At 37.3% G+C, this 13,799-nt stretch overlaps 1 protein-coding gene across 1 annotated transcript in view; it reads left to right on the forward strand.

Moving 5' to 3' along the window:
* The first annotated feature begins 2,412 nt into the window (after nucleotides 1-2,412).
* Nucleotides 2,413-13,799, forward strand: part of LOC109403521 (ATP-binding cassette sub-family D member 3) — a 79,649-nt gene continuing 68,262 nt past the window's right edge. The window contains exon 1 of the mRNA XM_062845344.1: nucleotides 2,413-3,472. Coding sequence (XP_062701328.1) covers nucleotides 3,357-3,472 — 116 coding nt within the window. The 5' untranslated portion in view covers nucleotides 2,413-3,356. The remainder of the gene's footprint in view (nucleotides 3,473-13,799) is intronic.

Genomic DNA, 13,799 nt, shown 5'->3' on the forward strand with positions numbered 1-13,799 from the left:
GTGTTGTTGTATTCTCATTTATTGCAACTTCAATAACATAGTTCCCCAAAGTTTTGCTGAGGCAGCATCACCGTTTCAATGCAGTAACGGAGAGTTTAGCATCTCACCATACAAAAAACCAACTCATTACTACAACTCTAGTATTCACTTATTCCTTCTGGGAATCCCCGATAAAGTACTTCTGAAGACATTCCAAATTTATAGAAATCTCGGAAGGAATCACAAAAATAATTCTTGGAGGATTTTTGATACTTCAAAGAGAAGACTTCTGAAGGAATCCTGGAAAGATCCCTCGAAAAATATTAATTAAATTGTTCATATAAAATCGCGTTGGAGATTTACAGAGTCACTCCATCCCAGAAGACCTTGTGGAAATCCTTAAAGGACGGAGTGAATTCCAGAAGGAATTTTTGGAGGAATACTGGTATAAATCCCGGTTGAAATTCCCAGAAGGAGGAATTTTTGAAGGAACTCTTGGATAAATCACTGAAACAACTTTGGAGGAATTCAAGAAGGAACTCCGGGAGGTATTCGTAAAAAAAAACTCCTGAGGGAATCGTTGAAGGAGCTTCTGCAGGAATCCAAGAAAGACTCCAAGAAACTCCTATAAGGAAATCCTGTAAGGAACTTCTTAACGAATCCATGAAGAGAATTCTTGAGGATTTTTAGAATTAATTCTTGAAGGAACATCAGAAGAAATTGCTGTAGTAATTTCAGTAGGAACTCCTGGGGGTCCCTCGAAGAACCTCTGGAGAAATTTCAGAAAAAAAACTTTAAATCAATCTCTGAAGGCACTCTTGGATGAATTTCAAAAAGAACTCCTGAATGAATCTCTGAAAAAAAAAACTCTAGGAGAGATCAAGGGGAATGACATATCCTTTTTCTAATTGGAAAATCCGCATTTATCCGTTCCTAACCGTCGCTAACCGCAAGGAAACCGATTAGTCCGGAATAAAACTATCAGTATTCGAATAAACTCACAGTTCACTTCGGAAGAACAACGAAATTAATCGAATTTAAATATTTTCATTCTCAGGTCCGGTCCCGGAGCTTATTTTTTGTAAGCACGGAATGGATGCAATGTCTTGCACTCTGCCACAAGAAATTTGACGTGCCCTTCTCGCGCTTTGTATCATACGGGCGTATCTACAATGATCGATTTCTTTTCACCGACTTTCTCTTTGGTTAATAAATTGACCAGCAAATCATTTTCGGCTGTTTTTGTTGTTTTAGATGCTAGTTCTAGTAGTCCTTTACTGAAACACGCCCAGAGATCATCCGAATATTGGTCGTATTTCCCGGAATAATCCGAAGGGAAAATCGATGAAGAGAAATCGATCATTGTAGATACACCTGTATGATACTAAACGCGAGCGTTGGTTGGTGATCTTCCGGATTTTTTGTAAGCTATCCAATCCGATGTATGTATGTCAGCGTGGACATTAAGAAAGATGACATTAAAAGCCATTGTCAAAGGAAAATAGCAACCACCAGGGCAAAATATAAGCTAATTTTGTTGGAGTAAAGTAGTAACAGCCCCCTTGTACTAGAATTATAATAACGATGAATGATGATGACTGATGAGATCTGTCTGATCGGAGCTAATCGCTAATCGGGGCGCAGTCGTGACCTAACCAGCGAATCCGGACTGTATAACCGTGTCCACTACGAGGCCAAGTTCAACAAATTTTGAGGGTGAAAATTTAAAATTTAGAAGTTAAACGATTTCGGTGACATTACAATGAGGGAGCATTCAAATTCTTCTACAGATATTGAGTATTTTACAGATAAGTAGACTATTTATATTCGTAGATGTCATCTAATGAAATATTATTTTGTTTGTGTACCTATATTGTAAATCGATTATTTATTAATCGATTATTTGGGAACAAAAAACTTCGACACCCCTAACATCTTTTTTTCGAGAAATGTCACCTTGCACGGTAAACTAAAATTGATCAAAATTCAATTATTGACTTTTTCTGACAACAAGTGGTGCTGTAATCATTCGTAAACGGCGTCTCCATGTCGTTGTATGTGAAAACACGAAGTGACCTATATTGTTAATATGGTATATTTGGCTACACTCTCGAATTTTTGAGTGCTGCACTATCTTGAGCGGTGCAGAAAAAGTGCTACACCGGTTCAGCACCACCGCAAAAACGAAAACGACATTAGTGTGTGGATCAAACACTGCATCATTTCATCCCGCTTGACGGGCTCGATTATTTCGAGCAGTTTCGTACTGGGTATTTGCGAGTCGAGCAGCCCTTCAATCTAGTACTACTTTGTCAGTGTGAAAGAGCCTTTAAATTTTGACAAGTGGGTGGTTGGTTTTTTGACTTTGACACAACAAAAATCCGCCTGACTGATGGTCTCCGTCTCCGCGCGTCGTCGTTCCTCTTTTGACTGACCAACTCAGTCCAGTGGCAGGTCGCGTCAAAACCACTTTTTCTGTTCTGCTGTGCATGACGTGTGGTCGGTCCGTACTACTCAAGGTGGCACAAGCAGGTACTTTGGCGTATCGATTAGCTGCGGTCGTCCAGTTGAGACAGGCCATTCGTCTTGTACGGTTCGCGTTCCGGGTAGTCGTCGTGTTGTGGTGGTGACTGAATGTTCATCGCTGAGTTGCTCCCTTCCCCGGATCTAGTGGCAGTAATTTTATTCGTCCACGGTGGTACCACCGCAGTTTTCGGAGGTCCTTTTCTGGAAGTGCAGTGATTACGTTGTAGTTTGGCGACCACCGCCAGTTCGTATCGGTACGCCTCAAGTCCTCCTGCTCTGTTGGACACGGTGCGCGCGTGGAAGAAGAGTGTCAGATTTGCAAGAGTGTGGCTCCAAAGTTCAAGTCCCCTCGATGGTTTTCCGTTCGTTCGGGTTGACTGCGAGCTGATTGATAGAGGCGAATATTGTGGCTAATCGATTCCCCAAAGAGGTTGGAAGGAGCAGTTCGCTTGGGGGAAAAAGAAAACCCACAAGAGTTGACTCGGATTTGGTGTGTTACGGGCGGATTGTACAACAAGTGCTGTGTCACTTCCCTCTTCGGGTCTGGTGATGGTATTGTAGTGAAAAGCAGGAAGTTAGAGATAGGCAAGTGTATCTCTGGCTCCAGAAGCGAATTGAAATTAATTTCACCTTATTATCTACATTTTCTTACCGAAGAATCAAGTGTGAAGCAAAGAAGAAAGCAAGTACAAGAAAGGTGATCGCGCAATAGCATAGGTACATACTGCAACGTGTATCTATCGCGAGCTAGTAGGTATCGAGTGCGTTCTAAGTCTGCTGGAGTGGAAGGGGAGTGAATCATAAGTTAGACCACGTTCCGCAAGCAACAAGATAGCTGAAGACGACGGGAAATGGCACCCAGTTTGAGTAAGATTGCAGGAGGCAATCGGAACCTGGCGATAGCGATTGCGGGTTGCACGGCTGCTACCTGGATCATTCTCTATGGCAAGCAGGTCCACAAGGCACGGTAAGTTCTTCTGAATCATTTTCACATATGTACATGTTGGAAGTTTATTTACTCTGTTGCCTGCACGAGTGCGTTACGAGCGGTTTGTTGCGTAATTTTTTATAGCTGGACGATGAATAGCAAGTTCAAAATGATAACAACGCCTTTATCGATGAATTTGATTTGAATCTATTAATCAATTTATGAGTCTTATCGGACCCTGACAAAGTATCGCACACCGAAGTTCGGTAGAAAGTGTTTTGACCCGAAATAAAGGTTTTCATTAGAATTTGATTTTTTTTTTATTTCTTTGAATCATTCTGATTAACAGTTAAGTACTTCATAATTCATTTATTTTAGATAGAACAATAATGTGACAATCTTGTTTCTTAGTAAACCCCTATAAACATATTACATAGGGTTTGTGTTCCATCAGTAATCTCACGCTCCCAATTTCATCCTATTCGAAAACAAACGATTACGACACCGATTGATTCCGTTCTTTTTGTTTTCTTGCGTGCTCACTTCTAACAAAAAATACAAAAATAAGAAACAAAACAAACAGTACTTCATTCCTTTGTTTTTCGTAGGATGAAAATGGGAGCCACATGCTTAATAAGGGAACCAATACCCTATTGATTGCATTCACTGAAACCCGTACCTGGCCTGGCTCGGTGCACAACACATTCCAGTGCGATGTTTAGCAGCATACCTGGTCAAATATCTCGGTATAATATAAACTAAATAGACAGAACCGCTTGAACCCCTGACGCAGACGAATATTAGCCACTTCTACCTAACATAAACAGCAATAGCTAAGGCTTGTCTATGGCTAAGGTTTACAAAATACTAAGTATTTCTTCACTTAGAAAGCCTTTTCATACAAATTGTGCTCTTTCTTTCTTTTGTCAGCATACGATCAAAGTTCCTCAAAATCTATCATAAGCTGCCTTTAGCCTGCAGATATTCCGCCAACTTACTGAACATGCGCATAGATGACCGAATTATTTGTAGTTGATGACGTGGTTGACCAGAACAATTGGTGATTTGATGTTGCATGAAGAAAAAGAAGAAGAACGATGGTGTTTTGAAAAAATCCTATCCCTATAACACAGGGGAACTTTTTAAAATGCCTCTATAAAATCTAAAACAAAATCTAATTAAAAACGATTTGATGTACGGTGTTAGACTTTGAACGGACTACAAATTAAGTACCTCATCAAGAAAAAATGTTAAATTTCAATTTATATGTTCAATATGTAGCCCGTCCAAAGTCTGACACCGTACATCAAACCGTTTTTAATTAGATTTTGTTTTAGATTTAATAGATGCATTTTAAAATCTTACCCTGTCTTGTAGGGATAGGATTTTTTCAAAACACCATCGTTCTTCTTCTTCTTCTTCTTCTTCATGCAACATCAAATCACCAATCGAAATTGTACAAGCATTAAAAATACGGAGCATGAGATTAGCTTAACGTCTTCGGTGTGCAATTTCGGGAATCCAAAATTTAATTCAGTTGTTAACCAGACCGGCCACGTTCTTGGTCATCGGAAGTGTTGGCGCAAGTTCTCTCTAGATCAAAGAAACACATACTGAGAACCAAGGATCGGTATATTCGCCTCAATCTATTCATATTCACTCCTATTTGCTTAAGCGAATCGAGAAAGATACAGCAAACGGGTTGTCGTGATCAAACACGCAACCTCATCACCAGTGGAAGCGATGCGCAAGTTGCTTGACATGAATATTCGTTGCCATTCGTCGCAGAATGAATGAATGGCGAATGATAAAGAATGTTGGTGAGCGATCGATGCGGCTATACAGCAAAATTACTGGAAGAACCCCAGAAACAATTTCTGGAGGAATTCCAATTCCATATCCTTTTTCAGTAGATATTCTAATTGTTCAAATAATGTTTGCTGTGATTCTTTCTTGTACCTCTAAAGCATTTTTCCTTCAGAAATTCATCCTGAGACTTTTCCAGTTCTTGCTGCTAGTTTTCCAAAAATTGCTCCAGGTATGTCTCTTGAAATTCCTCTAGATTTTTTTCTTTTAACTCTCTATTTACTCCTCAGGCGGTTTCTGTAAACCATTATACTTATATTTTTGTTCATCCTGAGTATGTGATGCAAATATAATTATATCATTGATTACAAATAATGCCGATGTATTCTTCATCTCTGATTGTTGATGAAGGCCCGTCATGTCAAAGTGTGTTTAATAATCACTGGTCACATGTCAAAGTGTGTTAAATAATCTTAGTTACATTAAAATAACAATTTTCAATATTGATTTGTGATTTATTTTTCGACCAACACCCCCTCCCCCCCAAATTAAATATTCGCCCCACCTCCGTTTTAATTTTCGCCCCCTACAGTTGCCCATCAGTTTTTCTCAATTTCATCATGGATATCCTTAATTTTTTATTGAATAAGAATTATCCCGGCAAGCTTAGTACTGTCTTCTGCGTTTTTGAGTTATCCAAAGCAAGCTCCCGTCTGGAAAATCAAGAAAAAATGATTTTCCTGTATGCATATTATTAGCTTCCAGAACAGAATGAAACAATACATACATAGATTAATAGATAGATTGTAAAGTAGAAAACATGGCCAACTGAAAAATACGTATTAATGGGGTAAGTACACAAATTACGTCACGCTTTGTGGGGTGAAGTGGGGTCTGTTGACGTCCCATGCAAAGAAATAGAATGGAAGAGATGATTTTGAAATGGATTTTTTTGCATTACATAAACTTAAGGGGAACATCCATAAATTACGTCGTGAAAAAATATCTATTAGCACTACTTATTTTGAAATCATACACTAGATATAACAATAATTGCGAATTCGGCTCTTCTCGCACAGCTGCTGACTGTACTGAAATAATAGTAAAACGTGACGTTTGTTAGCTGATTCTCAGAAAAAAAAACAATTGCTGAATCTGAGTAACAAACTGTCAAAGTTGTTGAGGGATTGGTAATATTCTTTTTTACTTAGTGCTTGGCTGTGTGGATCTTGGCGAAAGTTAAAAAATGCAGAGATTTTGTGAATCTAAAATGAGTGTGCCTAACAAATCTGGCGTTCGATTTAAATCAGTCCAATCTGCGTAAGAATCACAGCAAACTTACGACTTATTTAAATCAAACGCCAAAAATATTATTATAAATAAATTACGTCAAAAAGATTTTCTAATCTGTACATGGAATTCAATTTTTTCATTTCTATATGGAATTCAAGCGATTGACATTGACCTAGTAACTACCACAAGCGTCTGTAATCTTTCATAGCTGTTGTTAATGGTTATAGTTAATAGTTTTAAACAAGTCTAGAAAAGTTATACTTTTTGATTTTTTATATTGGACAAAAAGGTCACTTACTTCTAGACTCCTCAATTATTTATTTGATTCGGTAAATTTGCGTCACGCGAACCAAAAATTAACGTCTTTAATACAAAATAGTATTATACAACTATCCTCCAAAATAGATTGTGCAGGTATTCTCTTATAGAACACGACGGTTTGGAACGTTTTTGCCTTCACACCCGACTTCACAGCCAAATGTGTCAAAAGTGACAGATTGGCTCGTGCTTTTCTGGCTGGCTCGCTCGCATTTCATTTTCGCTCTCTTCCTTTTTTGCAACGATGACAAAGACGTCGCATCAAAAACGAAGTAGTTTGTATAGTAAAGAGACTCAATTTGACGAGGATAGTTGAAAATTGCGTTTAAAATTGGGTGTCGAATCGACCTTCGAATTCAGTGGCCAAAAAACACAGAAGACATTCTTGAAATAGATTAGAATGACCTCGTTTGTATAAATGGTACATTTTGCCCCACTTTCCCCTACCTTACAAAGATCAACTTCACCTCATCCGTTATCTCCACACCCGATTTCAGTACGAGAAAGGAAGGGGCGAAAACTGAAACACGCAATACAAATAGAACGGGACAAGGGATTTCGCCAGGGGCGAAAATTGGAAACTTAAAATTTTGTGCTCTAATTTTCACTACCTATAAAAATAGCTAAAAAGTGATAAGTTTGTATAAGTATGTCTTCCCAGGTTCTGATTATCGCTACTGTTTGCATTGCGTTGAAAAAAAAAACATACATCATTGCCATGACTATTTCACAATCGTTAATTCGATAGATTAAGTTATTGGAATATCATTAGTACACAAGATTGATTTTTATTTGCTCTCTCAGATACGTTAAAAAGCAAACAACAATCTACCTAATTAATCACAAAAACTAAGAATGTTATATGGGGGGGGGGGGGCAAAGACTAGTGCATTTACCCTAACTAAGATTATTTAACACACTTTGACATGTGACATGTGATTATTTAACACACTTTGACATGACGGGCCTTCATCAACAATCAGAGATGAAGAATACATCGGCACTATTTGTAATCAATGATATAATTATATTTGCATCACATACTCAGGATGAACAAAAATATAAGTAGGGTGGGGCGGGGCAAGATGGGTCGCATAAGGATGGATCACCATAACTTCGTAAATACAAATCGGATTGGTTTGCATTCGTCCGCTACTCTTTAATACACTAGTTAGCTATGCTAAAAGTCGATAAAAAGTTCATTAAATACAAAATATGATGTTAAACAAGCAGTTTTAAAAAGTGATCGATTTTGTGCCGTGAAAAAAGTGCGGGGCAAGATGGGTCACTTTTTAAGTAAATAACATTTTCTCAACGAAAAACGTAAAAATATAAGATTTGTTCCGCATTTAAATATGCTCCATATCCATACTGAGTAAACAAGAGCTACTAGTAAACATTTTATAAATTTATTCGGAATATAAAGAACTTTACGATTTGAGTGGTCCTGAGGCGACTTGAAAATCGATGTTTTTACTAAAAAAATATCATAATTTTATGTTATAATTTTGAGCGTTCATTCCGCTTGATTGAAGTCATTTATGAGATAGTCTTGTAATAAAAAATAAATAACTTTTGAATGCTCCAAAAATACGTTCAAAATTGAAGGTGACCCATCTTGCCCCGCGGCCGTTTATATGGAGAATATATGGAATGTATCGCATAAGAAAAATGGCAACAAACCATTTTATTTTTTATTTCCAATGAGAGTGAATAATTTTTCAATCAATGCCCCAAACTTTTGTATATTCATGCTGGTCATCTAACAAAATTATTAACATAATCAAAACATGAGTAATGCGCCCGAAAATGGCACTGACCCATCTTGCCCCGCGACCCATCTTGCCCCGCCCCACCCTATATGGTTTACAGAAACCGCTTGAGGAGTCATAAGAAAAAAATCTAGAGTAATTTCAAGAGACATTCCTGGAGCAATTTTTGGAAAACTAGCAGCAAGAACTGGAAAAGTCTCAAGATGAATTTCTGGAGGAAAAATGCTTTAGAGGTACAAGAAAGAATCACAGCAAACATTACTTGAACAATTAGAATTTCTACTGAAAAAGGATTTGGAATTGGAATTCCTCCAGAAATTGTTTCTGGGTTTCTTCCAGTAATTTTGCTGTATAGCCGCATCGATCGCTCACCAACATTCTTTATCATTCGCCATTCATTCATTCTGAGACGAACGGCAACGAATATTCATGTCAAGCAACTTGCGCATCGCTTCCACTGGTGATGGGGTTGCGTGTTTGATCACGACAATCCGTTTGCTGTATCTTTCTCGATTCGCTTAAGCAAAGAGGAGTGAATATGGACGAATTTCGCGCCAACTCGACCAACGGTTGGCAGCACCCTCTCAGAATCGAACAAAACTTTGTGGGCATAAACAATAGGTCTTTCTAAGCAACTTTGCATATTTTGTTTTTCGAAATTTTTCAAGAGTAACATTTGAAGAGGGCTTAATTTTTTTTCATAGATTTTTTTTCAAATCGATGTAACTTAAAAATGACAAGACCTACAAAAAAGTGTTGTATGGCGGACTATCGTGAAATTCCATGAAGTTTTTTAGAAAAATATCCAAAAAATACAAAATTAATTCCTACACTGAAAAATAAAGGTTTTAAAAATTTAAATCGATATTACAAAAAACCCTATGTTTTTAAATCGATGATTTTTTTTTGGAGAAAGGTATTTCAATTACCTACATTTTCTCCAAACAATGTTGCTGTGACATATTTGAGGGAAAAAAGTTTTTCTAACAAAAACTTTTTTCATGTCTACATTGAGTGAATATTTTTCATTGTGTTTCGTGCCAACATATGACCATATATAGGTTCAGCAGCCTCTCATCAACCAATGAAACTGTATGGAAGTTCAAAAAATTGTTTAAGAAGCAACTTTGCATAATCTAATATTTATCTAGACTACATTTGAAAAGGGCGTATTGGAGTGACCCACACTTATATGAAAAACATAAAATTCAAAAAATGCCAAGCCTTACCTCCTGCATCAGTTGTTTAGGATTCCCTGAAGCTACGTTCAACATTTGAGCGAAATCGATTTAGTCTAAGGGGTGATACACAAATTATGTCACGAAAAATTCGACTTTCTTCAACCCCCCTCTCCTCTATGTCACGCTTTGTGTATGGGACCTCACGATTGTTTGTATGGGTCGTCACGTTCTGCAAAACTCCCCTCCCCTCCTAAAGCGTGACGTAATTTGTGCATGGCCCCTAATGGGGCGCTCAACGAGCATGAAGTTTGTATGGGAAAACTTGGCCAAATGTATGCAGAAATCTTAAGCTTTTGATTTTTGCCGCTAGGTGGCGCTGCAAGTGTTCAATTAATACAAAAATAATTAAAAACCTTAGCTATTCTTGTAGGTGACGATATGCCAAACAACTTTATCGAAGACCGCAAAGTGATCCGAAGCCTGTTAAAAATTTATGCTCTAGGTAAAGTGAGGTGAAACATTATTGTCGTTTTTCCAATACGTGTAAAGGAATATCAATAATGAAATCCCGATGCTTCGCCTCACTGACGGATCACTTACGGGTCTTCAACAAAGTTGTTTGGCATATAGTCGCCTACAATAATACCAATATGTGTTTATTAATTGAACGCTTACAGCGCCACCTAGCGGCAAAAATCAAAAGCTTAAGATTTCTGCATACATTTGGCCAAGTTTTCCCATACAAACTTCAAGCTCGTTGAGCACCCCATATGGGGCCATGCACAAATTACGCCACGCTTTACAAGGGGAGGGGGTGAGGTTTTGCAGAACGTGACGACCCATACAAACAGTGGTGAGGTCCCATATAAAAAGCGTGACATAGAGGGGAGGGGAGAGAGGTTGAAAAAGGACGTATTTTGCGTGACATAATTTGTGTATCACCCCTTAGACTAACTCGTTTTCGCTCAAATGCTGAACGTAGCTCCTGGGAGTCCAAAACAGTCGATACAGGAGGTAAGACTTGTCATTTTTCAAATTTTATGTTTTTCATATAAGTGTGGGCCACCCTAATACGCCCTTTTCAAATGGTAGTCTAGATAAATGTTAGATTATGCAAAATTGGTTCTTCAACAATTTTTTAAACATCCATAAAGTTTCATTGATTGATGAGAGGCTACTGAACCTATGGCCATGTTGGCACGAAACACGATGAAAAATATTCATTCAATGTGGACATGAAAAAAGTTTTTGTTAGAAAAACTTTTTTTCCTTAAATATGTCACAGCAACATTGTTTGGAGAAAATGTAGGTAATTGATATACCTTTCTCCAGAAAAAAAAATCATCGATTTAAAAACATAGGGTTTTTTGCAATATCGATTTAAATTTTTAAAACCTTTATTTTTCAGTGTAGGAATTAATTTTGTATTTTTTAGATATTTTTCTAAAAAACTTCATGGAATTTCACGATAGTCCGCCATACAACACTTTTTTGTAGGTCTTGTCATTTTTGAGTTACATCGATTTGAAAAAAAAATCTATGAAAAAAATTTGGCCCTCTTCAAATGTTACTCTTGAAAAATTTCGAAAAACAAAATATGCAAAGTTGCTTAGAAAGACCTATTGTTTATGCCCACAAAGTTTCGTTCGATTCTGAGAGGGTGCTGCCAGCCTCATAGAAGGGTTGGCGCGAAATTCGTCTATGAATAGATTGAGGCGAATATACCGATCCTTGGTTCTCAGTATGTGTTTCTTTGATCCAGAGGGAAGTTGCGCAAACACTTCCAATGACCAAGAACGTGGCCGGTTAACAACTGAATTAAGTTTTGGATTCCCGAAATTGCACACTGAAGACGTTAAGCTAATCTCAAGCTCTCCTTGAAGAACTTGCAAGCTAGTTATCTCGTAAAAAACTTTTTACCGCTTAGTAAATTTTAGTAGAATCCGCGTCATGTGTGTGAGTAAACTGTAAAATAATATCCCAAATCTGTTCAGTATTCGCTGAATGGCAAAACTTTCTGTTTATTTGTTCTAACTCAGACCTACAACACTGTACATACATTAAAACAGATGGTATAACTATTAAGTCTATGATATAACAGACATCGGCTCCGTTATGCGCTATGATAGCTGAGCCTTGAGAATCGATTAAATAAATAATTGAAAATATCTCCAACGCAAGATTTAAGAAAATATTGACAGTAATTTGGATATGAAGATGCTTTCCTATTAACCTGTCGTCTATTCAGGAGTTGAACACATGGCTCCGTAAAGCTCTATGATGATTGAGCTTTTTTTGAGAAATACAGAGATGAACCAGCCGCCGGCTGAAAATCTCTTTAATAAAGATAAATAATAATAATAATTTTTGAGAAATTCGAGAAATTTACTTTGTAAAGATACAAATGGAGTAAAAATAGTGAAATTCATTTATATATAATTCACACTAAACTTTATTCCAGGAAGCAATTCATAAAACAATGCCTGAGCAAAAGTTTAAGTAACTGTGTTGTTGAAGTCGCAAGAAATAAATAATACAACAACACAGTTTCCCAAACTTAGACTCAAACAGCATCAAATTAGGCAACAAATCATAATACCCACGCTGCTTGATCCATTTCATTATAGAAATGGGGAATAGGTCAGATCGGTGAAGTACTAGATTTGTAGTAATGAGCTGAATTTTAGTATGGTGAGAAGGTCAATTCTCCGTTTCTGCAATGAAATGGCGCAAAAAGCGTGGGTATTATGATTCCTCGAAACCATATACTGCCGTGAATCGCAAGTCAGTCCCATATGTAAAAAGTAGGCATTGAGAAAATGGTCTCTAAAGTTTTCAAATTCGATTTCTATGTGAAACTCTCAAAAATCGCCATGGATTGAAAACTTCTGCGATCATCATGAAACTTTCACATATTGTTTCAAACGTGAAAACGTAACAGTGAAAAATATAAAACTGGCTAAAATAGTGTTAAGTTTTGTACTGGAGGGAGAACAAGTTCGTAATGGGACTGACTTGCGATTACATTTCATTATGGGACAATCTGACTTGGTGTTGTTTTTCAATTTTACTGAACAAACTATATATTTTTTTGCACGCAGCTGAAAGATCATCCGAAGAAAGCTCGAAAACGGCCATTAACTCATTTTTGACCAAAATGCAGATGGGACTGACTTGCGATTCACGGCAGTATATATAATATAAATCATATAACCCACGCTGTTTGCACCATTTCATTGCAGAAATGCAGAATTGAACATTTCACCATACAAAAACCAGCTCACTACTTTCAATCTAGTACTTCACTGATTGCCTCCTATTGTTACACAACAGAAAGCAAATGACTGAAGCTTATAGCGCTGAAAATGTTAGTTGGGAAGTTCTTAACCAACTAAACAATTTTGCCGAAGACACCATAATCAGGATCGTGACATATATGGTATGAAAATTTATTCAGTGTTTTGTCTGTTTGTCTATGACAGAAATCACAGACAAAAAAACATAACACTAGCGAAATTTCCATACCTTATCTCAGCACCCTGATTACTTAGAGAGTTGGTGTGTTTGGCACAGTTGTTAAGCTGGTAAAGGACTTACTGGTAATGTGCTGTTTTGATTCAATGTTCCACCTCTAGGCGCCGCAAGAGAGCTAACAAATTTTGTATTCCATATATCTCAGGATCTTGATGGCACATAAAGATGGTGTATTAGAATAACTAGTCACAGAACTTAGTTATTGAACTTCCCATGGTTTTGATTATTATTGCCTTAACTGGCTATCACTTGAAAATGGTCAAACTTATCGCAGTTTTTTTACCCTTATTCGAAAGATTATTGAATTTTCTATCAAATGGCATCTGGTGGAGCCACCCTAGAGCTAAGTAGAAATTTATCTCCCAATTTCAATATTTCTCTGATACTCTCTGTACTAAATTTAAGTGATAGCACTATCGATCTCTGTTATTCCAATGTCAAGGTCATAATAGCCAGATATCA

This window comes from Aedes albopictus, chromosome 1, assembly GCF_035046485.1.
Source record: "Aedes albopictus strain Foshan chromosome 1, AalbF5, whole genome shotgun sequence".
In the NCBI taxonomy this organism is placed as follows: Eukaryota; Metazoa; Arthropoda; class Insecta; order Diptera; family Culicidae; genus Aedes; species Aedes albopictus.